The sequence below is a fragment of the Doryrhamphus excisus genome, chromosome 3 (genome assembly GCF_030265055.1).
Source record: "Doryrhamphus excisus isolate RoL2022-K1 chromosome 3, RoL_Dexc_1.0, whole genome shotgun sequence".
NCBI classification, from domain to species: domain Eukaryota; kingdom Metazoa; phylum Chordata; class Actinopteri; order Syngnathiformes; family Syngnathidae; genus Doryrhamphus; species Doryrhamphus excisus.
The window spans coordinates 14486594-14501194 of NC_080468.1; the positions used below are offsets into that span (position 1 = coordinate 14486594).

At 44.4% G+C, this 14601-nt stretch overlaps 1 protein-coding gene across 1 annotated transcript; it reads right to left on the bottom strand.

Annotated features, from left to right (window-relative positions):
- Window positions 1-128: 128 nt before the first annotated feature.
- lrrcc1 (leucine rich repeat and coiled-coil centrosomal protein 1) lies at window positions 129-14369 on the bottom strand. Its single transcript, XM_058069139.1, has 19 exons — window positions 14052-14369; window positions 11869-12074; window positions 11739-11804; window positions 11494-11661; window positions 9798-9949; window positions 9562-9726; window positions 7807-7973; window positions 7324-7480; window positions 7085-7233; window positions 5741-5933; window positions 5471-5610; window positions 4205-4406; window positions 3946-4131; window positions 2432-2606; window positions 2097-2260; window positions 1822-2030; window positions 1598-1735; window positions 1393-1528; window positions 129-449 (listed from the first exon to the last, which is right to left on the bottom strand). Exons 1-19 carry the CDS (start codon window positions 14093-14095, stop codon window positions 333-335), a joined length of 2934 nt encoding a protein of 977 aa, XP_057925122.1. The 5' UTR covers window positions 14096-14369; the 3' UTR covers window positions 129-332.
- Between the last annotated feature and the right edge of the window lie 232 nt (window positions 14370-14601).

Here is a 14601-nt window from a genome sequence, read left to right on the forward strand (position 1 = left end):
CAAAAACATGCTAGGTTAATCGGTGACTCCAAATTGTCTATAGGTATGAATGTGAGTGTGAATGGTTGTTTGTCTATATGTGCCCTGTGATTGGCTGGTGACCAGTCCAGGGTCTTCCCCGCCTCTCGTCCAAAGACAGCTGGGATAGGCTCCAGCACCCCCCGTGACCCTTGTGAGGAAAAGCGGTAGAAAATGAATTGATGAACATTCAAAATGATAATTAATGCAATATAATTTACTTTATGAACTGCCTTATTGAAAAAATATACATTTTAAAATTTCAGCTACACCGGAAACATTTACTCCAAATATGGCCATGTGTGAAATTGAATTCATGAGCTGAAGTCTTTGAGTGCGCTAGTAAGACGTTTCATTTTCTCCTCTGTGATTCTCTTGTTGGTTTCCGTCTCCAGCAGCAGTTGACGCATCTCCTCCTCCACTTCAAACACCTGAGGTAAACAACACAAACACAAAAGCAGTCAAACCCTATAATGGATATTCATTCATCCATTCATTTTCTACCGCTTTTCCTTACGAGGGTTGCGGGGGGTGCTGGAGCCTATCCCAGCTGTCTTTGGGCGAGAGGCGGGGTACACTCTGGACTGGTGGCCAGCCAATCACAGGGCACATATAGACAAACAACCATTCACACTCACATTCATACCTATGGACAATTTGGAGTCGCTAATTAACCTAGCATGTTTTTGGAATGTGGGAGGAAACCGGAGTACTCGCATGCACGGGGAGAACATGCAAACTCCACACAGAGATGGCTGAGGGTGGAATAATGGATATATCGATTTACAGTAAACCTCGGATATATCGGATTCAATTGTTCCCACTGGTTTTGTCCGATATAAGCGAAATCCGTTATATGCGTATACCGGAAAATGTCAGTTTTACGCATATATCGGATTTATATCCGGTATATGCGTAAATCGGATTTTATCCGTTATAAAAAGGCACTTCCTTGACTATGTTTCCAATGTACCTGGACGCGCAGGCAACGCTGCAAACGCTGCAAATGACGTCGTATAGCGGCCTGTCACGATTCGGCGAATCGGAGCGCCACGATGCGGCCATCCGATATATGCGAGGGAAATTTAATGGAAATGCATTGGAACGGGACTGGAGATTTTGTCCGAAATAGGCGAAATCCGTTATAAAAAATCCGATATATGCAATGAATTTTTATTGGAAATGCATTACAGAAAAATCGGTTCTTTTTTATCTGTCCGTTGTGAGCGAATTTCTGATATATCCGAGTCCGATATATCCGAGGTTTACTGTATATTCTTTCTCTTGTCTCCTTTTTAATTGTCAATTGCACAACATAACTTAGTCGCTCCTAACAAAGGGTGGAAGTGCCCCACTTCTAACACAGAAGGTTACCTTCTGATTGGCTGCTTCTACCCGGCTGTGCTTGTCATTGGCCAGCTGAAGCAGCTCGGCTTGATGGGCGGCCTGCAGAGACTCCAGCTGCAGGTGAAAGGCGTCGTCCATGCAGCGTAGCTTCTCCGTCGCGGCTCTGTAGGATGACGCGATCGTGAAACATGACGGTCACCAGACCCATCCGCAACCCCGCTTGCCAACGGACCTGTGCGCTTCCGTCACTTTGTCTCTCTCTTCCAGGAGCGAGCGCTCCTTGACGTCAAAGTTGTCCTTCATGCGCTTCACTTGGCTCTCCAGCTGAGTCAGGAGGTCAGCCTTCTCCTGCCACTTTTGACTGGCCTCGCTAAATAAAACCAAGAGAGGAGAACACTCCTGCTGAACAAAACAGCCTAATGCGTGTGTCTGTCTACCTTGGCTGCAAAAATTTACCTGTGAACTCGTTGCACCTCCTCCATCTCTACCTCCTTGTCGTCCAACTGCTGCATCAGCTCCTCCTTGCGTAGGCTGAGGTGCTCCACGCGTTCTCTCATATCCGAAAACCGAGACGCTTCCTCTTGGAGCTGCAGCTGCAATGTCTTCTTGGCCTGGGCTTCCTCCTCGCGCAGATTTCGGATCAGCTCCTCACGCTCCTGCAGGGTCTGGACAGCACGCAATGATGGCCCGTTGACCAGGTTTTGCACTCATATTAGCTTCACTTCCTGTACCTCTTTGAGCTTGCGGATGGTTTCCGTTTGATCCTCCATGATTTTGCCTTTGATTCTGAGGGCGTCACTGTCCCTCTCAGTCTGCTTCTTCTGCGCCTCCAGCTCGGCGCCCAGCGCCTCTACCCTGGCCTCTAGGCGTCCACGGTCCTGAGCTAGGGATGCTCCTGGTAAACATGTTGGAAAGACTCAGTAATTGTATTGTATTGTATTGCACATGTTTACACTCCATCTCCATGCACGCCTGCTAAATGGACAGGACAAGACAGGCAGTACAAACTAAATGTGTGCCGGGCCCCAATGGGCGTCCCTCACAGATAATCGTGGCGTCCTCCCACCTTGCTGAGCGAGCTCTTGCCCCCAAAGCTTTCTCTCTGCCCTGAGGCCTTCCATGACAGACTCCTGTGCCGTGAGCTGAGACGACAGCCGAGCCTTCTCTTTCTTCAGCATCTCCACCTGAAGGCCCAGGTGGCGGTCCTGATCCAGCTCAGCTTCCAGAGCGTGAGCGTGCCTCTGTCAGAAAGACATAAAAAAAAAAGCCATTACCCGTTCGAACATCAAATCAACTTTATTTGTAGAGCACTTTTCCTGCAAAGACATGCAACGCAAAGTGTTAAAAACAGAATTAAAAACAATTACCACAATTAAAAGGAAAAACAATTACTAAGAAAGCCCCTCCCTCCCACCCTCCATACTAGACACAGACACTGAGGATCAAGGAAACGCCACATTTGGGGTCGTCCACACTGGGAGGAGCCACAGGCCGTGCCATCGGGGGACCAGCAAACGCTCCCCCCCCCCGACTCCGACAGACGGGCGGACCCCCACATCAAAGGGAGTAACCCCCATCCGGCCGGGTCGAAGGGACCCAAGGATGACACCCCCCTCAGCAGACCCCGACACAGCCCCCAGTGTGGATGACCCACCCTTGAGGAAATACTGGAGTTAAAAGCTAAAGACTAAGAGCATAAAATAGGACTAAAAAGATAAAAAAAAAGTTTAAAATATTAGTTAAAAGCCTGATTAAAAAGGTGTGTCTTTAATCTTTTTTTAAAAATAGCAACAGTCTCCACAGTCCTGAGGTTCTCCGACAGGCTGTTCCACAGGTGGGGGCCATAGTGGCTAAATGCTGCCTCACCGTGGGTTTTTGTTCTGGGTTTTGGTATTGTTAAAAGGCCAGTGCCGGAGGACCGCAGGGTCAGCGGTGGTTGAATTGAAAGGGTAGAATTGAACCCTGGTCTCCTAGCTGTGAGGTCTGCGCGCTAACCACTCGACCGCCGTGCCGCCCTGGACTAAGCAAAGTTTGTTTTTGATTCAAACTAAATTTCAAGACTGGACAGACGAAAAACTGGCAATACGTTAAAAGTTATTCCAACAAGTGAAAGAATAACTTGGGGAAGCCGGTATCACGTGATGTTGATGTTTACGTTTTTACTGGGCATGCCCTATTGACTATTCTGGTTGATTTTCACGGCTCATGTAGACAAGAGATTGGAATATTCCTTTCTATGGATACCATTGTTTTTCCCGAAAGGTCATTCGGAAAGAGAAAAACTGGTCATGTAAAAACGTGGCTACTGTCGAGTGTCTGTGGTGTAAAGACTGGCATAGCAATGTAATATTGGTCGTGTGGCAACACCTAGCTTGTTCCTCCGATAGACTTATTGATGCACGTGTGAGGTCGTGGTGACATTTTGTAACATTTTTGGTTAGTGGTGTGTGCTACAAGATTTTTCCAATGTAAAAAAAAACGTGCCGTGGCTCAAAAAAGGTTGAAAATCACTGATCTAAGCGAAATAAAAGCATGCATTAGCACCTCCGTACTGGCCTGAGAGAGAGTTCTGTTCGCTACCTTCAGCTCCGTTACGGTGTCCCTCTTGGTTTTGACGAGCTCTGAAATGCGGCTCTTCTGCTCTTTGACCATGGCTGTGAGATCCTGCACCAGGGAGGCAGATTTCTTCTCCTTCAGCTGCGAGTCAGCCAGCGTCACTCTGAGCTCCGAGAGCTCTGCGCTCGTTTGATCACACGCCTTCTTCACCTGCAAGAACGCTGGATGAGTCATCCAGGATGACAGTATGGCGTGGGAGAGGGGGGTGATGTGTATGGCAGACCTCAGTGAAGCGCGCAGCCTCGATGGTCAGCGCCATGCGGAATTCATTCTCCAGGGCTGCGTACGCGAGCTTGCCTTCCTCCAGCGTCTCCTTCAGCTGCGACTCCCTCTGATTGTGCGTTTGGATCTGGGACGCCACTTCTTTCGCCACCGCTGCGAGGAAGTCGGCCCCGCCCGGCTGGAGCCGCATCTCCAGCTGCTTCCTGTGGACAGAACATCAACATGACTGACATATCCTGTAATGCGTGCTAAAACTACAGCCACATCGGTGATTATTCAAGACCCTGGTGTGTGTGTGGGGGGGTGGGGGGGCATTTGCTATTTGATTTCGTAGACCACACACCTGACTACAACAGGAGACTCGGCTGAGTAGAGTTGGGAAGCCCAACTTATATTGAAATCATATCATTTATTATATGCAGTATACCCTGTGATTGGCTGGTGACCAGTTCAGGGTCGACCCTGCCACTCTACCCAAAGTCAGCTGGGATTGGCTCCAGCATACCCCCAGGACCCTAGTGAGGATTAAGCAGCATAAAAGATGGATATGCTGTATAATAATAAAACAATAATGCAATATATAGTAATAATATATACATATATATATAATATTCATTCATTTTCTACCGCTTCTTCCTCATAAGGGTCGCGAGGGGTGCTGGAGCCTATCCCAGCAGTCTTGGGGCGAGAGGCGGGGTACACCCTGGACTGGTGGCCAGCCAATCGCAGGGCACATATAGACAAACAACCATTCACACTCACATTCATACCTATGGACAATTTGGAGTCGCTAATTAACCTAGCATGTTTTTGGAATGTGGGAGGAAACCGGAGTACCCGGAGAAAACCCACGCATGCACGGGGAGAACATGCAAACTCCACACAGAGATGGCCGAGGGTAGAATTGAACCCTGGTCTCCTAGCTGTGAGGCCTGCGCACTAACCACTCGACCGCCGTGCCGCCCTATATATATATATAATATATATAATATAAAAATATAGACATACAGTAGTCCCTTGTTTAATTGGTTCCAGGTCCGACTGTGATGAGTGAATTTGCATGAAGTAAGATTCCTCTTTTCCTAATGAAGAAAACATATTTACTGACTCCTAAATATGGTTGTAACATCATTAGAGCACTCAAGATATAAAATAACAGCCCTATAGTTGCTTTTACTGTCCTTTTGTGGATACTCTTCAGAACTTGTTGGCCACATATCCACACAAACACAAAGATGACAAAGAAAAGGAACCCCCCGAGGAGTACCTGTGCTCTTGTTCTCTGTTTGCCAGCAGTTCCTGCAGCTGCTGCACTTTTTCCCTGTGCTGGCACACATTGGCTCTCTGGATGTTTAACTCCTGCTTCAGGGCCGCCACCTTGTTCTCCAGCTCCTGGTGGCGCTTCATCTGAAAGGAGGGACGGGAAGAGGGCAGCGAATGTGAACCATGTGTTGCTGGAACACCATGAGAAGGCAACAAACGACCGCATGAACCTCAGCGCTCATCTAGTTGGAAGCCCAGGTCCAAAATGTCTCACCTCTTGAGCTCGCCATGCCTCTCCCTGGGAGATCTTCTCCTCCAGTCTGCGCAGTGAATTCTTTTGCTGCTCCTCGCCGCCGCGGGCCTGTTGCAGCTGCTGCGTCAGAGACCCGCACCTGCCCTGCAGCTCCTCCACACGTGTCTGGAGCTCACAGCGTCCCGATCGCTCCTTCAGCAACAAGTCTTTCAGCCTGGATGAAGACGAGGTATGTTCATGCATGGCGACCTTCTGCAGTGACATATGCATCTAATTGCCATCATAATGCAGATTGATCTCCCAGCCAGATGGCATCAGCTGGTAGGACTACAGAGAATTGAATATTTCATCAGGGGTGATTATGGTGTCTGGAAGAGGCGGGGCATAATTGGTTTCTCCGGGTACTCCGGTTTCCTCCACCATTCCAAAAACATGCTAGGTTAATTAGCGACTCCAAATTGTCCATAGGTATGAATGTGAGTGTGAATGGTTGTTTGTCTATATGTGCCCTGTGATTGGCTGGCCACCAGTCCAGGGTGTACCCCGCCTCTCGCCCGAAGACAGCTGGGATAGGCTCCAGCACCCCCTGCAACCCTCGTGAGGAAAAGCGGTAGAAAATGAATGAATGAATGAATAATAACTCCATATAGAAGTGACTTGTAGGAGTAGGATGCGTTTGATATTGATATTTTGGACTAATAATTGGTAATACGCTGCACGGCGGTCGTGTGGTTAGCGCGCAGACCTCACAGCTAGGAGACCCGGGTTCAATTCCACCCTTGGCCATCTCTGTGCATGTGTGGGTTTTCTCCGGGTACTCAAGTTTCCTCAAAAACATGCTCGGTTAATTAGCGACTCCAAATGGTCCATAGGTATGAATGTGGGTGTGAATGGTTGTTTGTCTATATGTGCCCTGTGATTGGCTGGCCACCAGTCCAGGGTGTACCCCGCCTCTCGCCCGAAGACAGCTGGGATAGGCTCCAGCACCCCCCGCGACCCTCGTGAGGAAAAGCGGTAGAAAATTAATATGATTATATTTTTAGGCTGCACGGCGGTTGAGTGGTTAGTGCGCAGGCCTCACAGCTAGGAGACCCGAGTTCAATTCCACCCTCAGCCATCTCTGTGTGGAGTTTGCATGTTCTCCCCGTGCATGCGTGGGTTTTCACATTCCAAAAACATGCTAGGTTAATTAGCGGCTCCAAATTGTCCATAGGTATGAATGTGAGTGTGAATGGTTGTTTGTCTATATGTGCCCTGTGATTGGCTGAGGTGATGAGTGATAGATAGTGTCATAGTGTGATAGATTGGAGCCATGAAAGTGGGGTGGCAAAGGGAGGAGTGTACATGGGCGTGTGCAGGGTATACCTGTCTGTGGTGTGCATGGCCAAACTCTGCAGGTCTTTCTCTTCACCGGCTTTGGTCTTCAGGCACTTCAGTTCCTCTGTGAGCTTGACGACAGCCTGCTCTGCCTTCCAGCGCCTCTCCCTCTCCTGGTCGCGCTCCTCCACTATAGCCTGAGTAAACAGCAGATGAAATGAGAGTCAAAAAGAAGAAAAAGCAGGTTTCCATGCCACCATTCATCTTTCATCTCCACCACTGTGTACCCTGTAGGTTTCCTCCTCACTGAACTTGGATTTCACGTCGCTTGAAGCTCTTGGCGGCACCCTCCTTGTCGCCACCGTGCCCGCTTTGCTCGTGGAAAGGGACCTTCTGGGCCCGACAGCGGACTTTGAACTCTTCTGCTTGAGATTCTCCTGATCGCTGCAAAGACACCAGCAGCAGGTAAGCAACCTTGACGTTGTTTTGCCCCCAAAAAGTCCAAAAAGCAGGTGACTCGTCCTTGGTCAGGTAATCTAACTTGGAATTGAGTAGTTATTTGCTCTTTGATGAAGTAAGATGAGGGAGCTGACCCAAGTGACACGATCGTTACTCACAGGAGGACGTCCTCTCTTGTCTCGGAAGGAAATTAATTCCTCTACCTGATGATATTGAGTGAACTGGGCTAAATGAGTTGGAAATATGCAGAAATAAATCCCCACCAGACAGGGGGGAAAAGATCATTAATCGCCTCCAAAAAAACAAATCACCTGTCTGATCTCCTTGTCGTTGCGCTTTTACGATATTTGGGGATCCCAGTGCGGCGACCGCAGTTTTCCTTGGCACTGTCGCAATCGCTCTCCGACGTGTGGTCCGCGTCCTTCCCGGCTTTCCGTAGTTTTTTGCTTGGGAGATCTGACTTGTGCCTTGTAGAAGCCTGAGTTAAATAAGGAAATATAATAATTCATTCATTTTCCTCACGAGGGTCGCTGGAGCCTATCCCAGCTGTTTTGGGCCAGAGGCGGGGTACACCCTGGACTGGTCGCCAGCCAATCACAGGGCACATATAGACAAACAACCATTCACACTCACATTCATACCTATGGACAATTTGGAGTCGCTAATTAACCTAGCATGTTTTTGGAATGTGGGAGGAAACCGGAGTACCCGGAGAAAATCAACGCATGCACGGGGAGAACATTGGAATTGAACCCTGGTCTCCTAGCTGTGAGGTCTGCGCGCTAACCACTCAACCGCCGTGCCGCCCCCGAAATATAATCATAATAAATGCAAATAATCACAGTGGATATTAAGCCTTTTGAAAAGCATTATTCTGTGAAAACTAACATGCTGTATCATACTTTACAAGTACAATTCGTAGGACCAGCCATACCATGAAAACAAAGTACTACTTATAGTCTGGAAAATATGGTAATTACATTCAAGTCATTAATATTTTTAACCATATATGCATACAATTTGCTTGTAATCAAGTATGTTGGGAAATCCTAGAAAATAGAAAAAGTTCACTTGTAGCTGTTCACACACAGAAATACCCATCATCCTGTCATTTACCTTTCTGCTAAGAAAATACTTCAGACATATTGGTGATTAATCATGATGATTTGCTTTAAAAACGAATCTCCGCTAGTAAGCATCATCGGTATTCATCAGGAACGGCATCCGGAATTTAAAGGGCTCAAGCCAAAAATCAGTACGCGGATCAAAAAGATCCGCTGTGGTGACTCCTTAACTAGAAAAAAGCCGAAAGAAACAATTTGCTTTAAAAATTGTGATTTATCAGATTAAAAAATATAATGATTCAGTTAACCTCACAGCTAGGAGACCAGGGTTCAATTCCACCCTCGGCCATCTCTGTGTGGAGTTTGCATGTTCTCCCTGTGCATGCGTGGGTTTTCTCCGGGTACTCCGGTTTCCTCCCACATTCCAAAAACATGCTAGGTTAATTAGCAATTCCAAATTTTCCATAGGTATGAATGTGAGTGTGAATGGTTGTTTGTCTATATGTGCCCCGTGATTGGCTGGTGACCAGTCCAGGGCGTATCCCGCCTCTCGCCCGAAGACAGCTGGGATAGGCTCCAGCACCCCCCGCAACCCTCGTGAGGAAAAAGTGGTAGAAAATGAATGAATGAATGAATGATTCAGTTAGAATACAATTTCACCACATGTAGTTTTCCTTATCATGACTAATACTTGTCTGTCCTGAAAGGAAAAGTATATTTTTTGGAATTTTGTCCATCATCCACAATCCTTATGTAAGACATGAACACGCATGTCTCTATGTGCATTCTGAGCTGCCTCTTTTGATCCGTTTTGATATCTTTAGAAGGCACAGAACAGAGAGATATCATTTTTTCCATCATTTTTAGTAAGAAATAAATGGCTAATTGGATCTATTATTTTGTATACAGTATCATAAAAAATATCTTGTAGCCTTAATAGAGCAAAGTACCACATTTGGTTACTTAGGTCTGAATGGAGAAGTCGTGTTTGAAACGGAGCACCTGCAGAATGAGGCGGGACACCTGCTGCTCCAGTTTCTTCACCCGTTCTTCGTTAAGTGCTCCATCATTAGCGACGATGCGGACGTGCTGGCCGAGCTGCCTATGGAGCGGAGCCGCTGGAACCTCCAGAGCTGCACTGATGCCCGGTGTGGCCAGAGGAGCATCCTACAGAGGAACAAATTAATTTAAAATAAAAAAAAAACATCATCTGCACAAGTAGAGGTCGTTGAAATCACCGCATCTGACGAGAAGAGGAGGTCCATGTAGTTCTCCAGCCCGGGAATGTCACACAGACTGTCAGCCTGTGAGGGGCATAGATTCCCCTGCCAGTCCAGGCCATCCAGAGCCAACACTTGAGGCAGCGACTGCATGATCATCTCCCGATATCCTGCACAAAAACAAGCCAAAAGCATCAAAAGATGACTTGCATCATCAAAAACAAGGACCAGTTTGAAGATGTGGTGTTAATGTTTTTAGGACAGTAAATTCCGTTTTTCTTGTCCAATTTGGCGATTCCGACTATTCCACACGTTGAGAAAAGCAAGTTGAAAAAAACAGAAAAAAACGACATACGTTTTTTGGAAAAAATCAGCGCCCTCTTACACTGGCATTTTCTGCCATTTTTGGATGCTTCTTAGGCCCCTTTTGAGTGTGTGTGATGTTTCCACTCTTTTTTTCGACCAGAAAAGTGCATGAGAAGCAAGTTGAAAAAAAAAACAGAAAAAAACGACATACTAACAACCCCTTAGGTTTTTTTGTCAAAAATCAGCGCCCTCAAACACTGGCATTTTCTGCCATTTTTGGATGCTTTCTCTGCCCCTTTTGAGTGTGTGTGATGTTTCCACTCTATTTTTTCGACCATAAAAGTACATTAGAAGCAAGTTGAAAAAAAAAAAACTGAAAAAAACGACATAATAACTCCCTACGTTTTTTTGGCAAAAATGAGCGCCCTCAAAGACTGGCATTTTCTGCCATTTTTGGATGCTTCTTAGGCCCCTTTTGAGTGTGTGTGATGTTTCCACTCTTTTTTTCGACCAGAAAAGTGCATGAGAAGAAAGTTGAAAAAAAAACAAAAAACAAAAATGACATACTAACCCTTTACTTTTTTTGGTCAAAAATCAGCACCCTCAAACATTGGCATTTTCTGCCGTTTTTGGATGCTTCTTAGGCCCCTTTTGAGTGTGTGTGATGTTTCCACTCTTTTTTTGACCAGAAAAGTGCATGAGAAGAAAGTTGGAAAGTTTAAAAAAAAAGTTGAAAAAAAACTGGAAAAAAAATGACATTTTTTGTAATTTTGACATTTTTTGTCAAAAATCCGCGCCCTCAAACAATGGCATTTTATGATGTTTTTGGGTGCTTCTGGGGCCCCTGTTGAGTGTATGTGAGGTTTCCCCTGTTTTTTTTACCATAAAAGTACATTAGAAGCAAGTTGAAAAAAACAGAAAAAAACGACATACATTTGTCCAAAATCAGCGCCCTCAAACACTGGCATTTTCTGCCATTTTTGGATGCTTCTTAGGCCCCTTTTGAGTGTGTGTGATGTTTTCACTCTTTTTTTGACCAGAAAAGTGCATGAGAAGAAAGTTGAAAAAAAAAAAACCCAAAAACAACATACTAACCCCTGTTTTTTTGTCAAAAATCAGCGCCCTAAAACACTGGCATTTTCTGCCATTTTCGGATGCTTCTTAGGCCCCTTTTGAGTGTGATGTTTCCACTCTTTTTTTCGACCAGAAAAGTGCATGAGAAGAAAGTTGAAAAAAACAGAAAAAAATGACATTTTGTCAAAAATCAGCTCTCTCAAACACCGCCATTTTATGCCATTTTTGGGTGCTTCCTGGGCCCCTGTTGAGCGTGTGTGTGGGGTTTCCACTGTTGTGGACGTACAGCAGCAGGCATGAATCATCTTATTCGTAATGACAGTCAGCGCCTCACCTGCTGACCGACACAGCGGGTTATCTTTGCCGTCTCGGCTCAAAAGGAGCTCTCTTAGACCTTGCAATCCCAGCAGGCACTGCAGGAGGTGGTCGATGCTGCCCAGGTGGTTGCTGTGGAGACTGAGGTACTTCAGCTTGCTTCCCGGGCCGTGAAGATGCAACAAACCTGGTGAACACGTACAGTATGAGCCGACACTACCCAATGTGTCACATTGCTCCTTTAAAAGCTTCTATTCAACTCACCGGCAAGGTCATTAATCTGATTGAAGGATAAATCCAAGCGGGTTAAACTGACAAGTCCGTCCAGTCCTGCGATGACGAGGAAAAGCTGTTAAAACACAGACTTACTGGACAACGCAACAAGGCGGCTCACCCTCGGCCCTGCTTATTGTGTTGCAGGATAAATTCAAAGTCCGCAGGGATGTGAGAGCGCTGAGACCCTCCATCTTGGAGATGCAGTTGGAGGAAAGGTCCAAGTGTCTCAGGTGCCATGCCGAGGTCAGGCCCTCGATCCTCGGGATCTTGTTGCAGTGCAGGATGAGGGACGTTGCAGAGGGATGCAAGGGAACCGTAAGTAAACTACAAAACAAGATGAGACCACTTTGTCAAAAACGCAATCTTTTCATCCAGGAGATTGAATCCCCATTCGTCAAACAAACAGCTAGTTGGGAGTAACAGCGTTAACAATAATAATCATAATTTTCCAGTCATGTGTAATCTAAAGAATGACTATTTTAAGTGTTACAATGATGCTAAATGTGCCGCTTTATTAACCCTCCTCTTGTGTTTTTTTAATTTTAATGCATAAAAAGAATCACATAACATTTGTTTATTGCATCAAGGCTTTTTGACTTTGTCAGAAAAGTCTATTTCAACAAAATAAAATCAAAAAAATAATTTTTACTACATTTTAAAATGGTCTGGTTGAAATTATGACCACTGTATTGTTAGGGTCGGTTTCGACCCGGTTATAATAATATGACTATAAAGCAATATTTTGAGCCAAAACTGAAATCATAAGTGTACAATTAGCCAACACAATGACAGCCACTCCTCTTCTCATCATGTAAGCTTCAGTGGATTCTCATTTTGACCGCTTTTCCAGTATACCAGCAGAAAAACAAGGTCCAGATTTCACATTTACAATTTGGATCATGGAAAAAATGGCAAGAAGTACAGTGAACCAAGATCTGGACCTGTTCTGCTTTTTTGATTTCATTTTATACTAAAGTTCTGTTGCTGAAAACAATAACTTTTTCTACCTTTTCTTGACATTAATATATATGGGTCAAAATTCACTCCAACACCATAGATGTTTCTTTAGTGATTAATGCTAAATTTGATTTGAGAGACATGTTCTATAGCTCTCAGCAATAGCCAGGTAACAAAATAATTCAATTTATTAATATGATTCTTTTGAGGTTCATTTTTACCATTTTTGGAAATTGAAATCGAGGAGTATAGTGACAAAAAAAGACCTACATGCCCACATCAAAAGTATTAAAACCAACATTTTCATGGATGAGAAAGCCTAAGAAGGTAACCAAGACATGAGAAGCAAATTTGATGGTAACTTATTGTTTTGTTTTTGTTTTTGTTTTTTTCGAAACTCCTGACTTTAATCTCATTAAAAAAAAAATTGTGTACAAGAATCAAGTCGTGAATTTCTGAGAAATAATTTGTTAATTTACAAGAAAAAAAAGTAGTACATTTATGAACATAAAGTCGTACATCTACAAAAACAAATCTGATAATAAATGTAAAAATATACCAAAAAAAAAGCATACATTTAGGAGAATTTTTTTCTAAATGAACGTAAAAATAAACAAAATATTACATGTTATCCTGTGATATAGAATTCTATGACTTTGTTTTACTTTTTCTTGTAAGTGTACAACTTTGTTTTGTACGTGAACAACATCATTATTCTTGTGAATTTACAACTTTTTTTTCCGAGAAGCAAATTTGATGGTAACTTATTGTTTTTAGTGTATTTTATAGCTGATTTAATACATGGGTCAAAACCGACCCGTTAACATAAGAAATGATACCAGAAATCTAACACAAGAGGAAGGTTAAGCAGAACTACACAGGAAGCAAAATAGCTAGTCAACAATAAAAAAAATACACTGCCCCCTAGCGTTCTGGTAGAGAATGGCTGGGTTTCAACCATCAAATCATCACATAGTATGTTTGTGTATTGGAAAAGCTAGCTAGCTTAGCTAGCACTTCCATGTCTTGGCCATTGTTCCAATTGTCTACATTTCATATTTCCCAGTTCCAACAATGATTTAACTTTGACTTTAGCACCAATTGTGTTTTTTTAGTAATAGCGTTTATAGCGACGTGACGTCAGGCGAAACGCGACAATCGCACGTCACGAGCTCAACCCTCCGCCTAATCTCGGTGGCTCGTGTCACAACATTGCTAAATTCCAAAGTAACGCAATTATTACTCTCCCTGGTAATTAATTACTATCTATGAAGAAGTAATTCCTATACTGTGACTTATTACTTTCTTAAAAGTAGTTTCCCAACATTGGAATTCAAGACTTACCTTGAAATATTCTTGTCAATGAGACTTATTTCCTTTTCTCCCATAACATGAACTGACTGTGATTCCGAGACAAAGACAAACTGCAGCAAACTTCAAGCTAGCAGCCGCTTTAACAGCAGGCGGTTTTGGGGGGGAAAGTTGAAAAAACAAGATTCACAATACGGTCGAGAACTCAGACGAAGGGTCTAAACAACCAATTATATGGTCTGTAACATCGGGAATTTAACGTTTTAATCCCCTGACAGTCGTCTCCAAGTTGGATGTTTTGTCGAGCTTGTTCAGCGTTGAACTAGCCGCTTCTGACATTTGCACTTCCTACTTACGTGACGTCACAGTGAGGCACTTCCTGGATGGGTCACCAGCCCCGCCCACTAAGGTCAACTCCTGTTTACTTTGGTTTCGTATGGTACGCTATGCTTTATTTCATTCAGTTAAATTACGGTACATCACGTGGTTCCTTTTGTACATGCATGAAAAGAAAGAGATCATATTTAAACTTAATTATAATAATTATTATAAATTATTGTTTTGTTTTCTTGCGTTTTGTAAT